The sequence below is a fragment of the Garra rufa genome, chromosome 4 (genome assembly GCF_049309525.1).
Source record: "Garra rufa chromosome 4, GarRuf1.0, whole genome shotgun sequence".
Lineage (NCBI taxonomy): Eukaryota > Metazoa > Chordata > Actinopteri > Cypriniformes > Cyprinidae > Garra > Garra rufa.
In genome coordinates, this window is record NC_133364.1 from 12,131,179 (window position 1) to 12,151,712 (window position 20,534).

The following is a 20,534-nucleotide window of genomic DNA, read 5'->3' on the forward strand; positions in this document are numbered from 1 at the left end:
CCCTGACATCTTAAAATATATATATATATAAATAAAAAAGACCACTGAGTATGAACCTTTCAGAACAAAACATACATTACTTTTTCTTTTTAACAATTGAAGTTTAGAGGTTACCTGAGCAGATGACTCCAGAACTCTTACCATGACACACACCATTTAAACGGCATGTTGCTAATCCACACTTTTTCAGTGTGGGCTCAGATCCAGTACACATTGCATTATATATCCAGATTGGTCCTGATTCGGGTTCAACTTGAGCACCACTCAGAATATCTATAGGTTCTCCACAGTCCAGCTCTCTACAAACCACTGCAGCATCAGCCAAATCCCAGCCAAAATCACACACTGCTCCCCACTGATCTTTATGAAGAACCTCCACTGTCCCACTGCAGGGACTGTGTCCACCAACTAACCTCACAAGTTTTCTGTCTGTAAGTGTGCATTTAGGAGAAAAGAAGAAAAAAGATATTAGAATAAATTCATCGAAATTAAAAAAAAAAAATCTTTCTTGTTGAAATTGTCAACACACACCAGTACACAGCAGTCTAACACTGTACTTGTGAGAACAGTTGTATTTGGGCGTAAATCTGTATGATGTTGGACACATATGAATCTGAGATTCATTTCCTCTGCACTGAATCTCTTGTGTCCACATCTGAGCATCTCCTTTGTCAAAAGCAGCTGTTCTCAGCACCTGTACAGGAGCCCCACAGTCCAGCTCTCTACACACAACCTCTGCATCCTGCTGGTCAAAGGAAGCATCACATACTGACATCCACGTCTGATCATGAAGTATCTCTAACCTCCCAGAACAGCGAGAACCACCAACCAGCCTGACATCTGAAAAATCACAGATAATTACAGTTTTACATTTGGTAACGAAATATTAATTATAAATAAAAATGTTTTTATGGCCCATTACATTAATAATTAAAAGAGAAATTTACCAGTAATTATCATTGGAATTTGGGAACTTATGAAACTTGAATGAACATCAAAGTGAAACAATTTGCAAATTCTTTACCAGCCCTGCATATATTAATCCCCTCCCATGAAACATTTTTTGACATAACTGGACAATATAATCTACTAAGTAATCTACTTAGTAAATTTATCAAAACTGTACTAAAAGTATACTGTAGTTGCATACACATTACAATAATCTGACACTTTATGGCTGTCTTTAAGGCAGTAGCTACATCTGAAACAGCATATAAATGCATTCACACAATAATAAGATATTATTGTTTAAAATAAGAAATTATCACTATTTATGAAAATGAATAAATAAATAAAATTTACTATCTATTGAATTTCACACATTCAAAATTTGTGACAGAATGTTACTTTCCGGATACTGAAAGTTTTATTCTTTTTGTCATGCATTACTTATTTATCAATCATGCGATACTGAAGACTGGAGTATTGGCTGCTAAAAATTCATACTTATTGTTTTTTTTTTTATTACATTTTCTTTGGTGGGCTATCTATTTAACAACTCACACCTTCCATTCAACTCCTTGGTAAAAACACTGGGGGAATAAAATTGTTAAGGGCTCAAGTCATGCTTACTTTGCCCTTCTTATTCCAAACAAAACACCCCTGAAAAACTGGGCAGTCCAACACACTGGTGCATTCACTTTTAGCCTGTGACTTTTTCTTTGCTTTTTCAAAGGATTAAATGAACATATTGTTTTAATAAAAAGGAACATACTTTGTATATAATGTCAGGATTTGGGCAGTTTACCTGAGCAGATGACTCCAGCATCTCTAGTCTGGTCACAGTTATTTTTACCCCATCCCGCTGACCTACAGTTCTTCAGGGTGGATTCTGAACCAACACATCTGGTATGACTCATCCAGACTGGTCCTGATCCTGGTCCAAAGTGTGCCTTAGAAACAGCATCTACAGGTTCTCCACAGTCCAGCTCTCTACACACCACTGCAGCATCAGCCAAATCCCAGTCAAGATCACACACTCTTCCCCACTGACCTCTATGAAGAACCTCCACTGTACCGGCACAGCGACTGTGACCACCAACCAACCTCACATTCACAAGGTCTGTTTAGTGAACAGAGAGAGAAAGAGAGAGAGAGGCATATTGTAACTTTATATATGATTATGTCATCTCAAAAACCACATTACAGCAAGCAATTTACAAAAACAATATTTCTGAAAGGAACCTTGCTTCTAACATCTCTTTTTTAATAATGTACTTACCAGCTGTGATGAGTATTACAAATGAAGACAGTAAAATGAGTATCAGGCAGCTTCCCATCATCCTCATCATGATTAACTCAACACCCAGTACAAGCTTCTCCGCACTGATGATCCAGAAGTACAGGCATCCTCTTAATGAGAGAGAAAGAGGCCCAACACCCTCCAATCACACTCGCTATTACCTTATTAGACACAACAGAGGAAATCATCAAACAACTTCACTGACAAATCAGAGAAGGTTTTTCTGACTTTCTCCATATATATCAAAACTGTCAGTACTGATGAACTCCTCCCCACACATCACTGAGGGGATGCGCGCACACACACACACACACACACACACACACACACACACACACACACACACACACACACATTTGAATACTTTTATTTGGATCTAAAAGACATTACAAAGAAAACAAGATCCAAATACTCTGGGAAGAGTCTTTGACAGGGTGACAGATCTACAATTCATAGCTCACATACTTGTACAGGTCCTTCTTTTTTTATAATACTCGGCACATTAGGGATAAAGGAAACATCTCCGTCTCCATATTTTCATGCTCCCTATAATGGCTGAAACTGAGCAGAATTTTGCAAGCTTTTTTGCCTTCTTTTTTTGTAGCCCCCCTAATTGCATCCCGCTAATCACACTCTTATGGACATGACCCAAACTTCCAAATACCAGAATTATCAATCTACAGGTATATCCAAGTTGGAGGATGAGATCTACCAGGGGTTGATATTTCAATAGTTTAGAATAATAGCAAGTATTCATATACAGATCAAAACAGCAGCCCACCTCAACAATACAAACAGATTTCATAACCTCATTAACAATTACAATGTCAGGAGTATTTGGAATGTTTGTGAAGTACTCACTGTTTGATATGTTATGATGAAACCAGTTAATTCGTACAGTGCTATGCTTGTAGATCTTACTATCATGTCCACCGATTACCATTTGTAAGTCCTTTGCAACCAGATCAACCAGACGGTCATGTCTGGCTACATAGAGTCCTTTATAATTGTAGCAGCCGTTTAGTATATGAGCAACCGTTTCGTTTTCCTGCTGTGTAGGATGTAATATACAATAAGGTTCATGCTTTGATGGATACCATATTGCCAAATTGTACTTTGTTGGTAGACATTGTAGTCTTGCTTTAATCAAGAATATCAAAATGTCATCTGAAATTGATGGATTAGACAGAGCAGAGTGAGACACTGAATGGTCGGCAAATTGAAGTAAAGCAAGTTTTCCTTGTAATCTGAGACCCGTCCAGTGCTGTCCGTTTTGGATCTGTCTAAGATGAAGAATTGAAGCTCTTGCGTGTTTAATCTGTAACTGGTGAGGAGTAGTGTCTTTATTGAGGATTGCCAGAGTGGAAACCAGTGGATCGGTGATTATGCTGTCATTAAGAGCCACTACTTCTCCATCGGGTCCCAACCAGGACAGCTGTATTCCTATGCGGCTGCAAAGGTCGTTTAAGTCTAGCCAGTCAGAGCGCACTCCAAATCCGGCTGCTTTGATGTCCAACTTTCCGTTCTGCTTTAGTTTAAATCCAAGAAACTGGGACTCATTTATGGAAGCAGCAGGTATTTTGCGACGTTGTAGATGTAAAAACAGTGATTCACGTGATAATTCTCTAACAGTTGTATCGTCATTGTTAAGCATGTTTAAAAGGTGTCCTGTTCTGGACGCGGTGTAGAGCCATTCAATATTTGGGGCACCGAGACCTCCGTCTCTACGTGGCTGGAAAATAATGTCCCGAGTCGTGCGGCTATTAAGACAGAACCATTTCCTCATCAGCTTAACCGTTTCGTTGTTCATCGCTGACAATATACGTTGTGGGATATGTACATTCGGGAAGAGATGTTGAATTTTGGCTACTGCGATTAGCCTGATGGCTTCAATCTTCATCATTATGGGCAGTGGGGCAGCATCAATCAGCCCAAGTCTTTGGGTATATTCTTGACACAGCTCTGATATCTGTTCCTCCCAATCGCCACTGACGTTAAATTTATGGCCCAAATAAGGATATGTTTCATGACGTTCATACACTCGGATACGTTTCTGCATTATTGAAAAGGAAGGGGGCTTGTCAGACTTTGCTTTATACCATCTGTTTCCTCCACTACGTCTTTCATAGAATGCAGCACATTTTGTGTGTTTGATGTCTAAACCTGACCACCTTAAAAACTCATCTGTGCGGAGGAGCATGTTGGAAATTACACTTTCATCTCTTGAGGAGATTTCCACATCATCCGCATAACCTTGCACAGGGTTTGGGGATCGCACGCCTGCTGGTGCGCACTGGCACATCCACTTCATCCAGGAGTTAATCGCCAGAATGAAATTGATGGCGCTCCATGGGCACCCTGTTTTGATGCCAATTTTAAGTGGTATGGGATCAGTGAGGGCGGTTCCACATATGACCTGGATGTAAGAGTTATTATACACATCTTTAATTACATCTGCATACAGCTGTGGTAGTCCTATTTCGTCCAATGCATGAAACATGACATCGTGGGGCAATGTGCCAAATGCATCACGAAAATCCAAAAAGACAGTAAAGAACTTGGCAGATGAATGTTTGAAATCATCAATTCCCGTTTTAAGACAGAAGACATGTTCATTCATCCCCTGCCTATTGATATAAGCTTTTTGCTTTGGTGTAAGTATTCCTGTATCCACTAACCAAGGAAGTATTCGTGACAGCATACATTTCATAAACACCTTAAAGACTGTAGGTAGTAAGGAAATGTCTCTCCAAGTAGACAGGTCATCAGGAATATTATCTTTTTTGGGGATACGGTGTATCAGGGCCCCTTTCCATGATTCTGGAACTTTGCCATTTTCCAGACAGATGTTAAATATATTAGTCAGAATTGGGCACACCATTTGTTTTGTAGTTTTCAGTGTTTCATAAGTCACACCATCAAGTCCACTTGCTTTATTATTGGGGAGGTCATTAACCACTTTCTCTACTTCAGTGACAGTGAACAATGAAGTGTTAAGCTGGCTAGATTGTACGGGAAGTAATGATCCGGTCCATGGCGGTGCATTTAACACGCCATCAAGCCTCTCAGGCGCGCATTTAGAAATATAATAATTCTGCACGGATAGAATATTATTTATGCCGACTGGTACATTTGGATATTTACTGTTGTTAAGAATAATTTGGATTGCTCTAGATTTTCTATTCTGCCATAAATATGCAAGTTTATCTTTGCCCACCTGCTTTTGTTGATGGGTTCCACTCCTTGGTGCTCCCAGTGCTGGTTGAACGATGTCCCGCAAAAAGCGCAACTCCGCCTCAATCCAGCCGGCGAGGCAATCCACGGTCTGGGCCTCAGGAAGGCCACCGCTAACTCGCGGCATTTTCTTCAGTACACGCATTGTGAACTTCAGCAAAGGTAATCCGAACTGCCTTCCATTTCGCCGATTGATTGTAAAAGTGCCGTTCTTAAAGTATACTCCATTCAGAATGCGGATGAGTCTGATCCATTTTTTCGGTGTTTCTCCTGAAAAGAGGAAGTTATGTTTATCTTCGAGATGTTTCGTGTCCAGAGTCTTTCTAAATGCTCTCTCCTGCTTTTGGAATAAAATCCACTCATCTTGGCTCAATGTTCTTACAGTGGTCGAAACGTCTGTAAAGTTTCCACCCGCTGGGTGATTGAGCACAGGATCGTGAATAGTCCAGCTTTGTTTGTAAATCCTGCCGGTCCGGAGCGCGTCTTTAAACGCGCTCTTTACTGTTGTTATAAGGCACATTGTCAAAAGTAGTAGCCAAAAGTCAACCATGACGAAATACACTTCCCTGCATTAACGCTGGCAGTTACAACGGGTGTTTGCTGTTAGAAGATCATGCAGGTGTGCACTCCAGTGCGGCCATGACACACACACACACACACACACACACACACACACACACACACACACACATTTACATACGCACATACATGTATATATAAGACTTACAGGAGACAGGAAACTCTCCAGTTTATTTACAGTATCAAAGCCCAACACCTGCAGAGTTGAGATAAAAGCACTGATAACTAACGGCATATGTCCTAAAAATGTCTATTAGTGTATACATATGTTAGCATGACATTATCACGTAATAAACTCAACTCTGTAAAATTAATAATGTTGTAAAATGCCTTTTTTAAAATTAGGTGTTTAAATGTTTAGGATATTAATGTTTAGCTTAAAATTTGGTTTATGTAAAAATAATTACTGTCAATAAATGTGAAATTTACCTAATTCCACAAGTGGTTTCAGATGGCCCACAAAAACCATATCTCATTCACTGAATATGTTGTTCACCTTCTGACCAGCAGAGAGAGTCAGTGTGCTTCATTTCTGCTTGTGCTATACATTAACCTTTAGCGAGTATTTTACAATGTGGAGCTTTTGTCATTTTGTCAAAGTTCTGTACGTGCCCTTAAGCTACTTAAAAGAATACAATGTTTGCCACCAGCAGGTGACTGCAATAACACAAGGTTTTTTTGTTTGTTTGTTTGTTTGAAAGTGCAACGTTTCACCAAGAACAGGAAGTTGCTGTAACTCAGGCAGACAGTGGCTGCATTCAAAATTGCATACTTCACTGCTATATAGTAAGCGAAAAACAAAAGAAGTATGTCTAAATTCACAGTATGCATAAAAGATTTCTGTAGACAAAAGGTACCTGGATGACCTACTATTTCCAGCATGGTTCTGAAGCATGCATAAGATGGATACTTTACTTTTCAATGAGGCCAGGATTTATTAATGGCATTAACACAACAAAGATTACACTCCTTCCACACACATTCAAACCTGCTGGTAACAGTAAGTGATATTAACACTCCCAGCAACATACTAAAATTTGACAGCATGAGTTAAACATCCTAAAAATATGTTAAAACAAGATAGCAACACTTAGCTAAGTGACTAATGCATTCTATTAATGCCATTAATGACAGGATGTTGTTGTAACTCAAGCAATAGAGTGTTTACCCACCACAAGATTTTTCCCAAGGGGAAATATTTCAGTGAAATATCAAAGTCAACAAACAATATATTTTTTTCTAAATTACAACCACAACAAAGACAGACAATGAAATTATCGAGATAATGAATTAGTTCTTATTAAAAGATTTACTTCTTTATTTCTCATTCTTAATGTTCTTCAGTTGTATTCAGTACAATTCAGGAATCAGAAGTAGATGATCATTATCTTCACAATTAATGAAAAAAAAATTTTTTCTTCAAAAATGCTGTTTGATTAGTTATTCATTACACATATTTTTATCTCATTTAGTCATCTTTTTGAGTGAAACATATAATCCTTGTGTCCCACAATGTAATATTCTCAGAACAATTGTTATATAACTACAACACAGCCACTGAATAACATTTATGCAGACATCTTTTAAAAGAGGAAAGTGTAGAAATACTTTTCCCTGATATGTTAATTAGATATTATACCCCTGGTTTCATTAAGGCTCAAGACTAAAATGTAAGTCTGAGCTGTTCCAACTGAAACAAACTTGCACTGACTGATCATAAAATATATCAGTGCCTTTGTTTGATCTCAAGATGCATACTAGTAATGTTTTTTCTAAGGCATGTTTATTATAATTAAATTAAAATGTATTGGTTGAATATGGCCTAATCCTGGTTTAGGCTAAGCCCTGTCTATTAAACCAGGCCATAATGTTAAAAATAATTCTGTTGATATAGATTTATGTTCATAATGACCATATTTAAGTAGCATATTGAGCGAATCAAATGCAAATGCAGGTGGTAGTGGGTGTGGCCTTTGAGTCATGAAGCCCCTCCCTCGTCGTTCAACTCCTCCCCCACATCATCATAGTCTGCATTAAAAAAAGGCGAAAAGTATTTCAAACTGAATAAGTTTCTTTTAAATCAGCAAGTTACAAATAAAATAATTTCATAGTTTGTGTGTCTGTAATATGTACACATCTATTTAGTAAATGTAGAAAATATTAGGCAAAATGTTACCTAACAGGTTTCTCACATCTTCAGTAATACTCCATGCATCATCATACTCCTCCGGATCTCCCACTTTACACATGTACAAAAAAGATTATTTTACATTTTAATACACTTTGATCTTGTGTCATATCATAGATCCCTGCCCCCTCATTAAAGACTGTTAGATTACACCTGATATAGCCATAATGATTCATTAATGGTGTAAACATGTTCGATATATCAAATTATTAAAAAAAATAAGTTCTGCCTGACTGACCTGTTGCAGATTGAGAGCACTGTCCATTAATGATGACATCATCATAATCCTCTGGTCACACACACACACACACACACACACACACACACACACACACACACACACACACACACACACACACACACACACACACACGATAAAATATAATTTTATTTTATCTGAACTGGTCTTTGCCTTAAAGAAGTAGGATGTAAAAACCCATGCTCAAAATTATATACAAAAATGAAATCACCTTTTCCAGTATAGTTCTGTCCACTAGTAATAACATCATAATATCCCTCTGGTGTGTCGTCTACAAATTTAACATGAAGCCATTGCCATTGCATTTAAAACAACCTTAAATGAACCCATTGTAGAATTACAGAGAGAGAACTACAGCTTAAGCACAGAAGAGCATCAGCACCTGTCTCACGATCTGGTCTTAGTCCACCGGTGAAGATTTCCTCATAGATTCCTGGTGTGATCTCATTCACCCTCTCTAAATCCAAACAAACACATATGTGCATGTGAGTCATTCAATTCCTAAAAAGTTGTGAATTTCACGGTTTACATTTATTTAATTTCTTTACTGAGTTTGCAAATCACATCTCTAACCTGAGAGAAGCTCAGCAGAATCTTCAGAGATGAGACTCCCTGTTAAAGAGAGCAGAATCATTACTAACAGTCAACAGACTGAATCCTCATTTCATCTGGATCATAAAGCTCTGTGATAGTAAAAGAAAGCCAAAAGATCTATTTTTTAAATGTCATCTTTGTAGGATTCAAGCTTGCACTTGCAGGCTGTTTTAAAAGTTAAGATCAACAATCTGATCCTTATATAAGCATGAGATGCCAAGCTGATTTTAACATTGTGAGGCCAATTAGTATCTATAAATAGTATCTCTCATGATGCCTCACCTCTACGAGTAAATTGATTTTGTCTGTGATAAATTTCTTCATAAACTGGCTCAGTCTGAGAATGAGTCCTGTGAAGTCCTGTGTACCAGTCAGCAAGAGCTGTGAGTTTAGACAGACAAACCTGCTGTCAGTTCACCACACATGACTGATCACACACTGAATAAGACACAATATGACAGTCTCTGGATCTCTCCTACCTCTCCTCATCACTCTGTTCTGCTGAATCAGTATAAGCAGTGGCACTAAGAGCAGGAAGAGCACAACTCCCAGTACAACCACAAGCACTGGGGAGACGGAGAGAGACACTGCTGGAGGAGTTTGTAGAAGAGTCTCTGATGTTGAGCGCACTGGAGGAGAAACTGATGTTGTTGTGGCAGGAGTAGTAGACACTAACAAATCTGGCAAATCTGTGAAAAGAGACATTAACCTTCATGCAATTAACTGATTTAACTACACAAATATCATTAACATTAATATGATCAAATAAATATTATTCAGTGTTTTGTTGGGACCTGCACAGGTGAGTCCAGCGTGCTCTTTGTTGGAGCAGTCAGTGTGGTTATTCAGGGAGAGAGGACAGTCCCACAGGTGAAGCTCATTCCCTCTGCACTCAACCTTGTTCAGCCACACAACACCTTCACCAGCACCAAAGACTGAATTCCCATCAGCCCTCAGTGCTGCTCCACAACCCAGCTGCCTGCAGACCACCTGAGCATCGCTGATGTCCCACTGATCATCACAGACTGAGCCCCACACAGCGTTATGATACACCTCCAGCCTCCCAGAGCACTGGCCCTCCCCTCCACTCAGTCTGAGTGGAAGATGCTCTAAAACACACATCATCCAGCATTTATTAGCTTCAGCACAACAGAAGCATATTTATATACTGCAAATGCTATAATCAATTTGAGCAACTTGAACATGCAAAACAAATGACTAGTAGAAAGCACCTCCAATTTTTCTAAATGATGAGAAAAACTATTATTTTTTTTATTTTTATTTTTTTGTGGTGAGTCAAGAGCTGTCACAGAAGCACTCTGATTATTTATTACTAATATTTTCAAAGCTAGTGAGTTTTATATGTGGAAAAGTAATAAATATTTAAACCTGTTGTCAAATATACTTACTTGAACACTGTCTCTGGTGAGGAGATAATGAACATGTCAGACGACTCCGCAGAGACTCGTGACTTTCCTCCTCTGAGATTATAACATAATCAGTTTCATAAATAATTTCTGATTCTTTCAGAATCTATGTACTACATTTCTTAAAAAAAAAATACCTTTATATTTATAAAAATATAACTGAATTTAAATAGTTTAAAACCTTACCTGAGCAGGTGATCGTGGCCACCTCATTATCACAGTAATTCTGTCCCCATGGTGAAGATGGACACTGCCATAAAGTGGAATCATGTCGTCGACATTTCAAAAAATCCAGCCAATTATGAGGTTTCAGTCCCACTGAATATTTAGGTTCACTGCCAGATCTTCCACAGTTCAGCTCTTGACAGATCAGACTCGCTGTGTCTCTGTCCATCTTGTTGTAACACACATTTCCCCAGGATCCATTGTAGAAAACCTCCACATTCCCTTCACAGCCCTCAGTTAACCTGATCTCTTTAAACTCTAGATGAAAAAGAATGGGAAATACATATATTTTTAAATAACAGGTCTTTTAGTGCTCTTAAGAACTAAATAAATAAAAATAAAAAAATAGAAATTTTATTTTACTACCAGATGATGAAACAGTTTCAATAATACATAGATTTAAATTTTACAATCTGCCATTAAAGAAATGTTTCATAAGCTAAATGAACTGATGTATTGGAGTCATTAATTCGGGAAATTGACTAAAACTGTCACATTGTGTGTTTTGCAATGAGCAGCAGTGCTGCGCCTCTGAGTAAGGAGAACTTTTGGGTGCTTTACAGCAGGAAAATGCATGTTCATGAACTGTTAATGAAATAACTTCTGGCATTCATTTAAAAATGCATAAGAACAGTTTTCAACCCTGTTCTAAATGTGTATAATGCAAAAACTGGATTTCATTATTCATTAATCATATACATAGACTATTAAAATGTTTTTTTTATGTTTACATTTGTTCACTGATTACCTGAGCACGTGACTCCTACATCCTCCTTGTGACTACAGTCATGTTTTCCCCAGCCTGGAGAAGAGCAGCTCCACAGGGACGTCTCATTTCCCTCACACTCCACCTCATCCAGCCATATGGGTCCAGAACCAGGACCAAACCAGGCTGGTACCTGCTGGTTACTGAGGGCCACTCCACACTGCAGCTGTCTGCACACCACATGGGCATCTTTAATATCCCAGGAGTCATCACACACTGTCCCCCATGAGCCACTGTGAAAAACCTCCAGCCTCCCTGCACAGTCTCCCCCAGAACCCACCAGCCTGATGGACCCGTGACCTGGTAGTCAGAGAAGAAAGAAAAAACATTATTGATGATCACTAACAACTGAAGAATCTGCCCAGATGTTGTTGTTCTCACCAAGGCAGGTGATTGACAGCTGTTGTGTGGAGCTGCAGTTGAGAGTTTGTGGAGAGCTGCAGTTCCCCAGATGAGCTTCACTCCCAGAGCACTGGAAGCCTGTCACACACTCATGACTGTGTTCAGGACTGGATGAAGAGGAGCTGTAGAAGTTGAGCACAGAGCCACAGCCCAGCTGTCTGCAGACCACGGATGATTCAGTGAGACTCCAGGAGTCCAGCAGAACTCTCCTCCAGACCTGATGGATGAAAACTTCCACCTCCCCCTCACACTGTCTCTCTCCAGACAACCGCACCAGACCATCATGAAGAGCCAGAGAAGAATCTTGAGAGGAGATATGACATTTTATTCAAATGGTATTTTAAGGTAATTTATGTATTTAATATTTTTTTAATAAAATCCTCTTACCAGAGCAGATGACTCCAACATCTCGTCTATGAGAACATTCAGCTCGACTCCATGAAGAGATGGAACATTCTGAGAGTTTTGTTTCATTCCCGTCACAATCAAACACATCAGCCCAGATTTCACCACTTCCCTCTCCAAACCAGTCTGATCCCACAACAGACACAGCAATCCCACAATTCAGCTGTCTACAGAGGACACTGGCAGCTCTCATATCCCAGCATGCATCACACACCGTGCCCCATTTACTGAGATACTGACGTTCAACTCGACCAGAACAGATATCAGGACCGTTTACCAGTCTGAGATCTATGTAACCTGAACAAAGAACAAAGTTTATTTAGTTTTTTTTTTTTTAAAGCAATAACAAACCAAAAAAAACTTTGTGATTATCACAGTTAAAAACTACAGCTCCAGTACCAGAACAAAACAGCCCAATGGCATTTTCATTGGTACAGTTGTGTTTGAGAGATGATGATGCTGGACAGAAAGAAATATAGGATTCATCTCCTCTGCACTGAATCTCTTGTGTCCACATCTGAGCATCTCCTTTGCCAAAAGCAGCTGCTCCCAGCACCTGTACAGGAGCCCCACAGTCCAGCTCTCTACACACAACCTCTGCATCCTGCTGGTCAAAGGCAGCATCACACACTATATTCCAGGTATTCTCATGATTCACCTCTAATCTCCCAGAGCACAGGTGAGGTCCATCAGTAAGTCTGGAATGTTTATGATCTGTTTATATTACATTTAAAAAATGGTACAAAAGAGACAAATCACAGTTATTCAGAGTGTATTTGTTAAGTACATGAAAATTACAGTTTTACCAATTTACAGTTATTTATGACATTTACTGTATAATATCTCATTCACCTGAACAGATGACTCCAGCATCACCATTATGATTACATGTGTTTATACCCCATCCTGCTGATCCACAGTTCTTCAATGTAGATTCCATTCCAGAACAAAAAGCACTCATCCAGATTGGTCCTGATCCTTGTCCAAAGTGAGCATCACTCAGAGCATCTACAGGTTCTCCACAGTCCAGCTCTCTACACACCACTGCGGCATCAGCCAAATCCCAGTCATCATCACACACTGTACCCCACTGACCTCTATGATGAACCTCCACTGTACCAGCACAAGGACTGTTACCACCAACCAACCTCACATTCATTGCATCTGAGAGAGCATAGCAAAGAATTAAAATAATAGAGCACTGTGTTGTATAAATAGACCTATTTCTCTCTTTCTCTCTCCCTATTAATCCAGCTCTTACCAGCACATGCCAGTCTAACATTTTTGTCCTGTGAACAGTTGTTTTTTTGTGATAGTGATGTTGGACAAAGATTTATGTGGGTTTCATTTCCTCTGCACTGAATCTCTTGTGTCCACATCTGAGTGTCTCCTTTGCCAAAAGCAGCTTCTCCCAGCACCTGTACAGGAGCCCCACAGTCCAGCTCTCTACACACAACCTCTGCATCCTGCTGGTCAAAGGCAGCGTCACACACTGACATCCACGTCTGATTATGAAGTATCTCTAACCTCCCAGAGCAGCGAGAACCTTCAACCAGCCTGACTTCTGAAAAGTTATTGGGACATTTTACTCTTTTGTGGGCTATATTTATTATAAAATATATAGGCCTATATATAAAATGTAATCTTCTTAACACATTTATAACACTACCCAGAAGCAGTTTAAGTTCCCACTTTTTTTCTGTTGATTTAAAATAAATAAAAATAAAAAGTATATTTAAAATAAAGTTACTCGCAGACAAACTATGGGTTTCCTTCACTTAGCATGTGTATACATGAGTATATTCTTATTGACTGATTGATTGATTTAATATGCACTTTTAAATGAGATACAGAGGAATGATAGCCAATGTGTAGTTTAAACTGTAACAGTTGTGAGTGCATATGATGTTAGGTGTTTCTTGAAGGTGTAGAAAATATTTTGTGTGTGTATAAATATATAAAATTAAAATATATTAGAGCAAACAATTTCACTGATTAAGGTGAGATACTGCATTGTATGGAGCAGTTTACCTGAGCAGATGACTCCAGCATCATCAAAATGATCACAGTTGCTTTCACTCCATCCTGTTGAGCCACAGCTCTTCAGTGAGGGCTCCGATCCAGTGCACACAACGTAACTCATCCAGATTTGTCCTGATCCTGATCCAAAGTGAGCACCACCCAGAGCATCTACAGGTTCTCCACAGTCCAGCTCTCTACACACCACTGCAGCATTTGCCATGTCCCAGTAGTCATCACACACTGTTCCCCACTGACCTCTATGGAGAATCTCCACTCTACCAGCACAGCGACTGTTACCACCTGCCAGCCTCACATTTACACTGTCTGTATATTGAACAAAGAGAATAATTAATGAAGAGAGAGTGAGGAAAACAGAGAATCAAAATGAACAAATCACATTATGAGAGGGGAAATTTTATTTAGGTAACCTTTTAATCAGGGGATTTGAATAGAAAAGAATTAGCACCAACCTGCACACACTAGTTCAACACTGTATTCATGAGAACAGCTGTGTTTGTGTGTTGGTGATGTTGGACAGTAGTGAATCTGAGACTCATTTCCTCTACACTGAATCTCTTGTGTCCACATCTGATTGTCTCCTTTGCCAAAAGCAGCTGCTCCCAGCACCTGTACAGGAGCCCCACAGTCCAGCTCTCTACACACAACCTCTGAATCCTGCTGGTCAAAGGCAGCGTCACACACTGACATCCATGACTGATCATGAAGTATCTCTAACCTCCCAGAGCAGCGAGAACCTCCAACCAGCCTGACTTCTAAAAGAAAGAAAGAAAGATTTTATTGATAAAAATCATATCATCAGCTGCCCCCAAACTTATGGAGTTAGTGTGACAATTTATTAAGTTGAGGAGCTGAGCAGTTTACCTGAGCAAATGACTCCAGCATCATCATCATGATCACAATTGCTTTTATCCCATCCTGTCGAGCCACAGTTCTTTAATGTGGACTCTGATCCAGTACATAAGACATAACTCATCCAGATCGGTCCTGATCCTTGTCCAAAATGTGCATCACCCACAGAATCAACGGGTTCTCCACAGTTTAGTTCTCGACACACCACTGCAGCATCAGCCATATCCCAGTCCTCATCACACACTGTTCCCCACTGACCTCTATGAAAAACCTCTACTCTACCAGCACAGCGACTGTGACCATCAACCAACCTCACATTCACACTATCTGTATATTGAACATTGAGGACAAAAAATGACAGTCTTATAATATGAATGAATCATGTTACATTCAACCTGAAGAAGAATTAGTTCCAACCTGCACACATCAGTCCAACGCTGTATTCATGAGAACAGTTATTTTCATATGATGGTGATGTTGGACAGAGGTGAATCTGAGATTCATTTCCTCTGCACTGAATCTCTTGTGTCCACATCTGAGTGTCTCCTTTGCCAAAAGCAGCTGTTCCCAGCACCTGTACAGGAGCCCCACAGTCCAGCTCTCTACACACAACCTCTGCATCCTGCTGGTCAAAGGCAGCGTCACACACTGACATCCACGTCTGATCATGAAATATCTCTAACCTCCCAGAGCAGCGAGAATCTCCAACCAGCCTGACTTCTGAAAGAACAATGATCATTTAAATGATAAACAGGGGGGAAATTATAAAATAAAAAACACAGCCCAACCATTTTCAAGCGTCATGTTTCTTAAGCACCAAATCCACAAGTTAGAATCACTTCAAAAGGAACGTGTTCCTGAAAACTGCGGCTTTGAAAATACAGGAATTAACGACACTGTAAATTATTTTAAAACAGAAATGTAATTCTAAATTGTAAGAATTTACAGAATTTATGTTTTACTGTATTTTGCTTTGCACACACACAAGACTCTTCTTTCGAAAACATTTTTTAAAAGCGTTCAAACTGACCCCAAACTTTTGGAGTTAGTGGAGGGGCACTTTTGGGTGATATATTATTTTGTTGAAGTTTTAAACAGTTTACCTGAGCAGATGACTCCAGCATCTTTAGAATGATCACAGCTGCTTTTACCCCAACCTGCTGACCCACAGTTCTTCAGTGTAGACTCTGATCCAGTGCACACAACAAAACTCATCCAGATCGGTCCTAATCCTTGTCCAAAATGAGCATCACTCAGAGCATCTACAGGTTCTCCACAGTCCAGCTCTCTACACACCACTGTAGCATCAACCAAATCCCAACCAACATCACACACTGTTCCCCACTGACCTCTATGATGAACCTCCACTCTACCAGCACAAGGACTGTCGCCATCGACTAACCTCACATTCACACCGTCTTTTTGTGCAACAGATGCATGACAGACTGAAAGAAAGAAGGAAAGAACAATTGGAGAAAGAAAAATAAACATTTGAGAAATAATTTAATAAATTAAGAAAATATGAATAATATGTGGTAATTCGACAGCAGTTAGCTGTTGCAGATAAGCAGTTGAATCAAGATGGTTTTCCCTCTCAGCTAAAGTATAAACCTACCAGCGGTGATGAGTATTAGAAGAAATATCAGCTTCAGGCCCCTCATCGTCTCCTTCATGCACAATACAAACTATTTCATTAGCTCATAAGTTTCTCCTATAAAAAGCCCCCTAAAGAGAAGAGCCCTAAAACTTTCCAATCACGCTCATCATTACCTTATTAGACAGAACAGAGGAAATCATCAAACAACTGCAGTGACAAATCAGAAGAGGCTTTTCTGATTTTCACCAAATATATCAAAATAACGTCAGCGCTGAAAAGGACTCCTCCTCCACTATATAAAGACTCTTCCGTGAGGATACACACGCACACACACACCTGCCAGAGGCAAAAAATAGTAACACATCATACAGAAAACATTAAAGATTTTAGAGAGGAAGTACTCAAAGATATTTACAGCATCAGCACCTGCTGAGATACAGAGACTGATAACTGCTTATTTAAAGCATAATAATATATGCAATAATATATTTAATTGTATATTTACTTATATTTTTGTCAAATATATATTTTATGCCAAATATATTTTATAAAAATATATTTTAAATGACTGAAATATATCATTTTAATAACGGTTAATTATTTTAATTGTTTTTACAACCTTGTTACCCATTTTACCATAGTTTCTTTTTTTATGCTGATGATTTAATTATTAATACATGGTTTTATTGATTGTCCTTTTGATTTAACAATGCTTAAGAAATCACAAACCAGAGTACAAATCAGTTTTACTTATCAACTACTTATCAACACTATTTATTCTTAGACAGGTAAGAGCAATGCTGAAAGCATTTGGAAGATAAATTATTTGGTTATTTATCATAATTCTTTTTTTTTTTTTTCTAGTCAAACAGACTTGTTTAGAAAATTAAACAAAGTGACACAATAGTGTTTCATAATAGACTGAATGCTGAGTGATGGGAGAATCAACAACTATTGTAGGAGACAAACTGTTGATTTATCAACCAAAAAAAAAAAAAAAAATTTTTTTAACATGTTTAGCCTTACATCTATGCATTTTTTAATTCTCAAATAATCATAAATTAATAAGGCTTAAGAAAAAATGTTAAATAGGCAAATAAGCATCTGATTTATTTTTATTATTTGTTTTAATAAGACAACAGAGTAATGGTAACAACTTCAAGTGAGGGATAAGGCACAGTATTAATTATATTTGCTAGAAAAAAAACATAATCATCATTTTATGTAATTATTGTGTGTGTGTGTTTATGATAGTTAAAAGGTTTGTTAAAGAAAAACAACAGAGAATCAAAGAAATGGTACTAAAGAAGCCCATCATTAAGAACTCTAGAAGCTAGAACCCTAAGGTAGAAGCTTTATAATTGTGATTACAAGAACGGAAGCTGTGGGTGTGGCTCTAAGTCATATAGTCCCACCCTCATTTTGCTTCCTCCCCCACATCATCATAGTCTGTTATCAAAAAACAAAAGCAAATATATCATGTTAAATGTAGCATTTAATATTTTAAACGGAGCCATTTATAGCAGCTTATAAGAAAAGGCAACAAAAACTTACCCAACAGGTTTATCTCATCTTCATTGCTGTTCTTCACATCGTCATACTCCTCCTGATCTCCCTCTGATACACATGTGAAATAAAAACTTACATTGTAATGTATAACACAGCTTGTGTCATTCATCTCTTTCACCTCATGACTGTCTGAGACCATTGGATTAAACCTGATAAAGCCATGATTCATTAATGGTATAAACATTCAATATTTCATAGAAACAAAATCTGGTTCTGTGCGACTCACCTGTTACACCTTGAGAGTCCTGTCCATTAATGATCACATCATCATAATGTTCTGATGTGTCCACTATATACACATGGATATATGTACAGAACAAAGGTTGTATTTTATTGAGCCTCACTTTGAAGAGAAATGTCTTTAAAAAATAATTTTAATACCTTTAATATCAGAGTTGTGTTCAGGGGTGATAACATCATCATAGCTTTCAGGTACGTCTTCTACAAATTGAACATGAATCAAATATCATCACACTAATCTGAATGTATATTTTCTTAATATAATATATAGAATAAGAGATATTGCCAGATTTACCAACAGTGTACATTAGGGCAAACACTTGTTTGCTAAAGACATGCAGTGAAAATCAGAGATAAAAAAAGACACTAAATTTATGGGGAGGAGAGTATTTAAGTGATTTACTATGGTTTGCTGTAGTCAATTTACTGGTATTAACCTAATTTGCAACAGTGTTGTTAGTAGATTACCTGCACCTGATTATCACCATCTATGCTAATTTGCACTGTTCTTGGTAGATTATGTTAGTCATTACGGAAATGATCTATGATCAATGATTTGCTCATTGTCAGTAGATCAACCGTAGAACTTTCCACTCCTGTCAGCACTTTAAAGGATTGCGTTCTCATGCTTATTTGCCCTGTTTAATAAATCTAACGGACAGAATTACAACTACAGTACAGAACTGCACCTGTCTCATAATCTGGTTTCAGTCCATCAGTGATGACATCGTCATAGTATTCTGGTGTGATTTCATTCACCATCTCTTCTGCATCAAAGCAAAATACAGTATTATTAGAAATCAATTGCTCTTGCAGACCATGAGGTCATTACCATTTTAATCAAGTAATGAATGATATTACCAGTTTGCAAGACAAGAATACACTGTAAAGTCAGCGAAAGGATTCATAGATTGATAATTCAGCAATTATGTGGTTTGAAGCAGGAGGAAGACAGACTGTCTTATTAATGATATTAAATGAGATTTGTGGCTCATGTCTCACCCCTCTGAGTGAAGTGATTGCGTCTGCGCTGAATCTCCTCATAAACGGCCTCAGTCGTCGTCCTGTGTCTCCTCTTAGAGAGAGCTGTGAGTGTAGACAGACAAACCTGAACTGAACTGACAGTGCACAACACATGACTGATCACACACTGAATAAGACACAATATGACAGTCTCTGCATCTCTCCTACCTCTCCTCATCACTCTGTTCTGCTGAATCAGTATAAGCAGTGGCACTAAGAGCAGTAAGAGCACAACTCCCAGTACAATCACAAGTTCTGGGGGGCCAGAGAGTGAAGCTGCTGGAGGAGTTTGTGGAGGATCAACTGATGTTGAGCGCACTGGAGCAGAAACTGAAGGAAAAGCTGATGTTGTTGTGGCAGGAGTAGTGGTCACTGACAAATCTGGAAAATCTGTCAAAACACATTTAAAATTACAGTAGTCTTGAATACAAAAATATTATTAGCTCTAAAATAATCAAATAAACACCATTCCTCAGTGTTTTGCTGTCACCTGCACAGGTGAGTCCAGCATGCTCTTTGTGGGAGCAGTCCGTGTGTTTTTTCAGGGATAGAGGACAGTCCCACAGGTGAATCTCATTTCCTCTGCACTCGACTCTGTTCAGCCACACAACACCTTCACCAGCACCAAAGACTGAATTCCTATCAGCCCTCAGTGCTGCTCCACAACCCAGCTGCCTGCAGACCACCTGAGCATCGCTGATGTCCCACTGATCATCACAGACTGAGCCCCACACAGTGTTATGATACACCTCCAGCCTCCCAGAGCACCGGCCCTCCCCTCCACTCAGTCTGAGAGGAAGACGTTCTAAAAGACACACACAACACAGACAATACAGCATTATTATTGCTAAACTGACAAAACAGTGGCACCTGTTTGTAAGTTCTGGTATAT

General features: G+C 38.8%; 2 protein-coding genes, 2 long non-coding RNA genes and 1 pseudogene across 4 annotated transcripts; all 5 read right to left on the reverse strand.

Annotated features, from left to right (window-relative positions):
• Nucleotides 1–7,391: 7,391 nt before the first annotated feature.
• Nucleotides 7,392–8,584, reverse strand: LOC141333603 (uncharacterized). Its single transcript, XR_012355399.1, has 3 exons — nt 8,482–8,584; nt 8,232–8,294; nt 7,392–8,083 (listed from the first exon to the last, which is right to left on the reverse strand). It is a non-coding gene; the product is annotated as an uncharacterized lncRNA (long non-coding RNA).
• A 300-nt stretch (nt 8,585–8,884) lies between these two features.
• LOC141333604 (uncharacterized) lies at nt 8,885–9,479 on the reverse strand. The gene is made up of 3 exons (XR_012355400.1): nt 9,379–9,479; nt 9,076–9,114; nt 8,885–8,959 (listed from the first exon to the last, which is right to left on the reverse strand). It is a non-coding gene; the product is annotated as an uncharacterized lncRNA (long non-coding RNA).
• A 31-nt stretch (nt 9,480–9,510) lies between these two features.
• LOC141332765 (scavenger receptor cysteine-rich type 1 protein M130-like) lies at nt 9,511–13,820 on the reverse strand. The gene is made up of 10 exons (XM_073837726.1): nt 13,583–13,820; nt 13,174–13,485; nt 12,721–13,035; nt 12,304–12,618; nt 11,896–12,219; nt 11,497–11,814; nt 10,710–11,006; nt 10,506–10,577; nt 9,891–10,205; nt 9,511–9,785 (listed from the first exon to the last, which is right to left on the reverse strand). The coding sequence occupies exons 1-10, from the start codon at nt 13,818–13,820 to the stop codon at nt 9,511–9,513; spliced, it is 2,781 nt and encodes a 926-aa protein (XP_073693827.1).
• Nucleotides 13,821–14,197: 377 nt separating this feature from the next.
• LOC141332766 (antigen WC1.1-like) lies at nt 14,198–16,874 on the reverse strand. The gene is made up of 7 exons (XM_073837727.1): nt 16,829–16,874; nt 16,317–16,658; nt 15,631–15,933; nt 15,214–15,540; nt 14,814–15,116; nt 14,353–14,667; nt 14,198–14,202 (listed from the first exon to the last, which is right to left on the reverse strand). The coding sequence occupies exons 1-7, from the start codon at nt 16,872–16,874 to the stop codon at nt 14,198–14,200; spliced, it is 1,641 nt and encodes a 546-aa protein (XP_073693828.1).
• A 1,353-nt stretch (nt 16,875–18,227) lies between these two features.
• LOC141332767 (scavenger receptor cysteine-rich type 1 protein M130-like) overlaps nt 18,228–20,534 on the reverse strand; it is a 10,402-nt pseudogene continuing 8,095 nt past the window's right edge.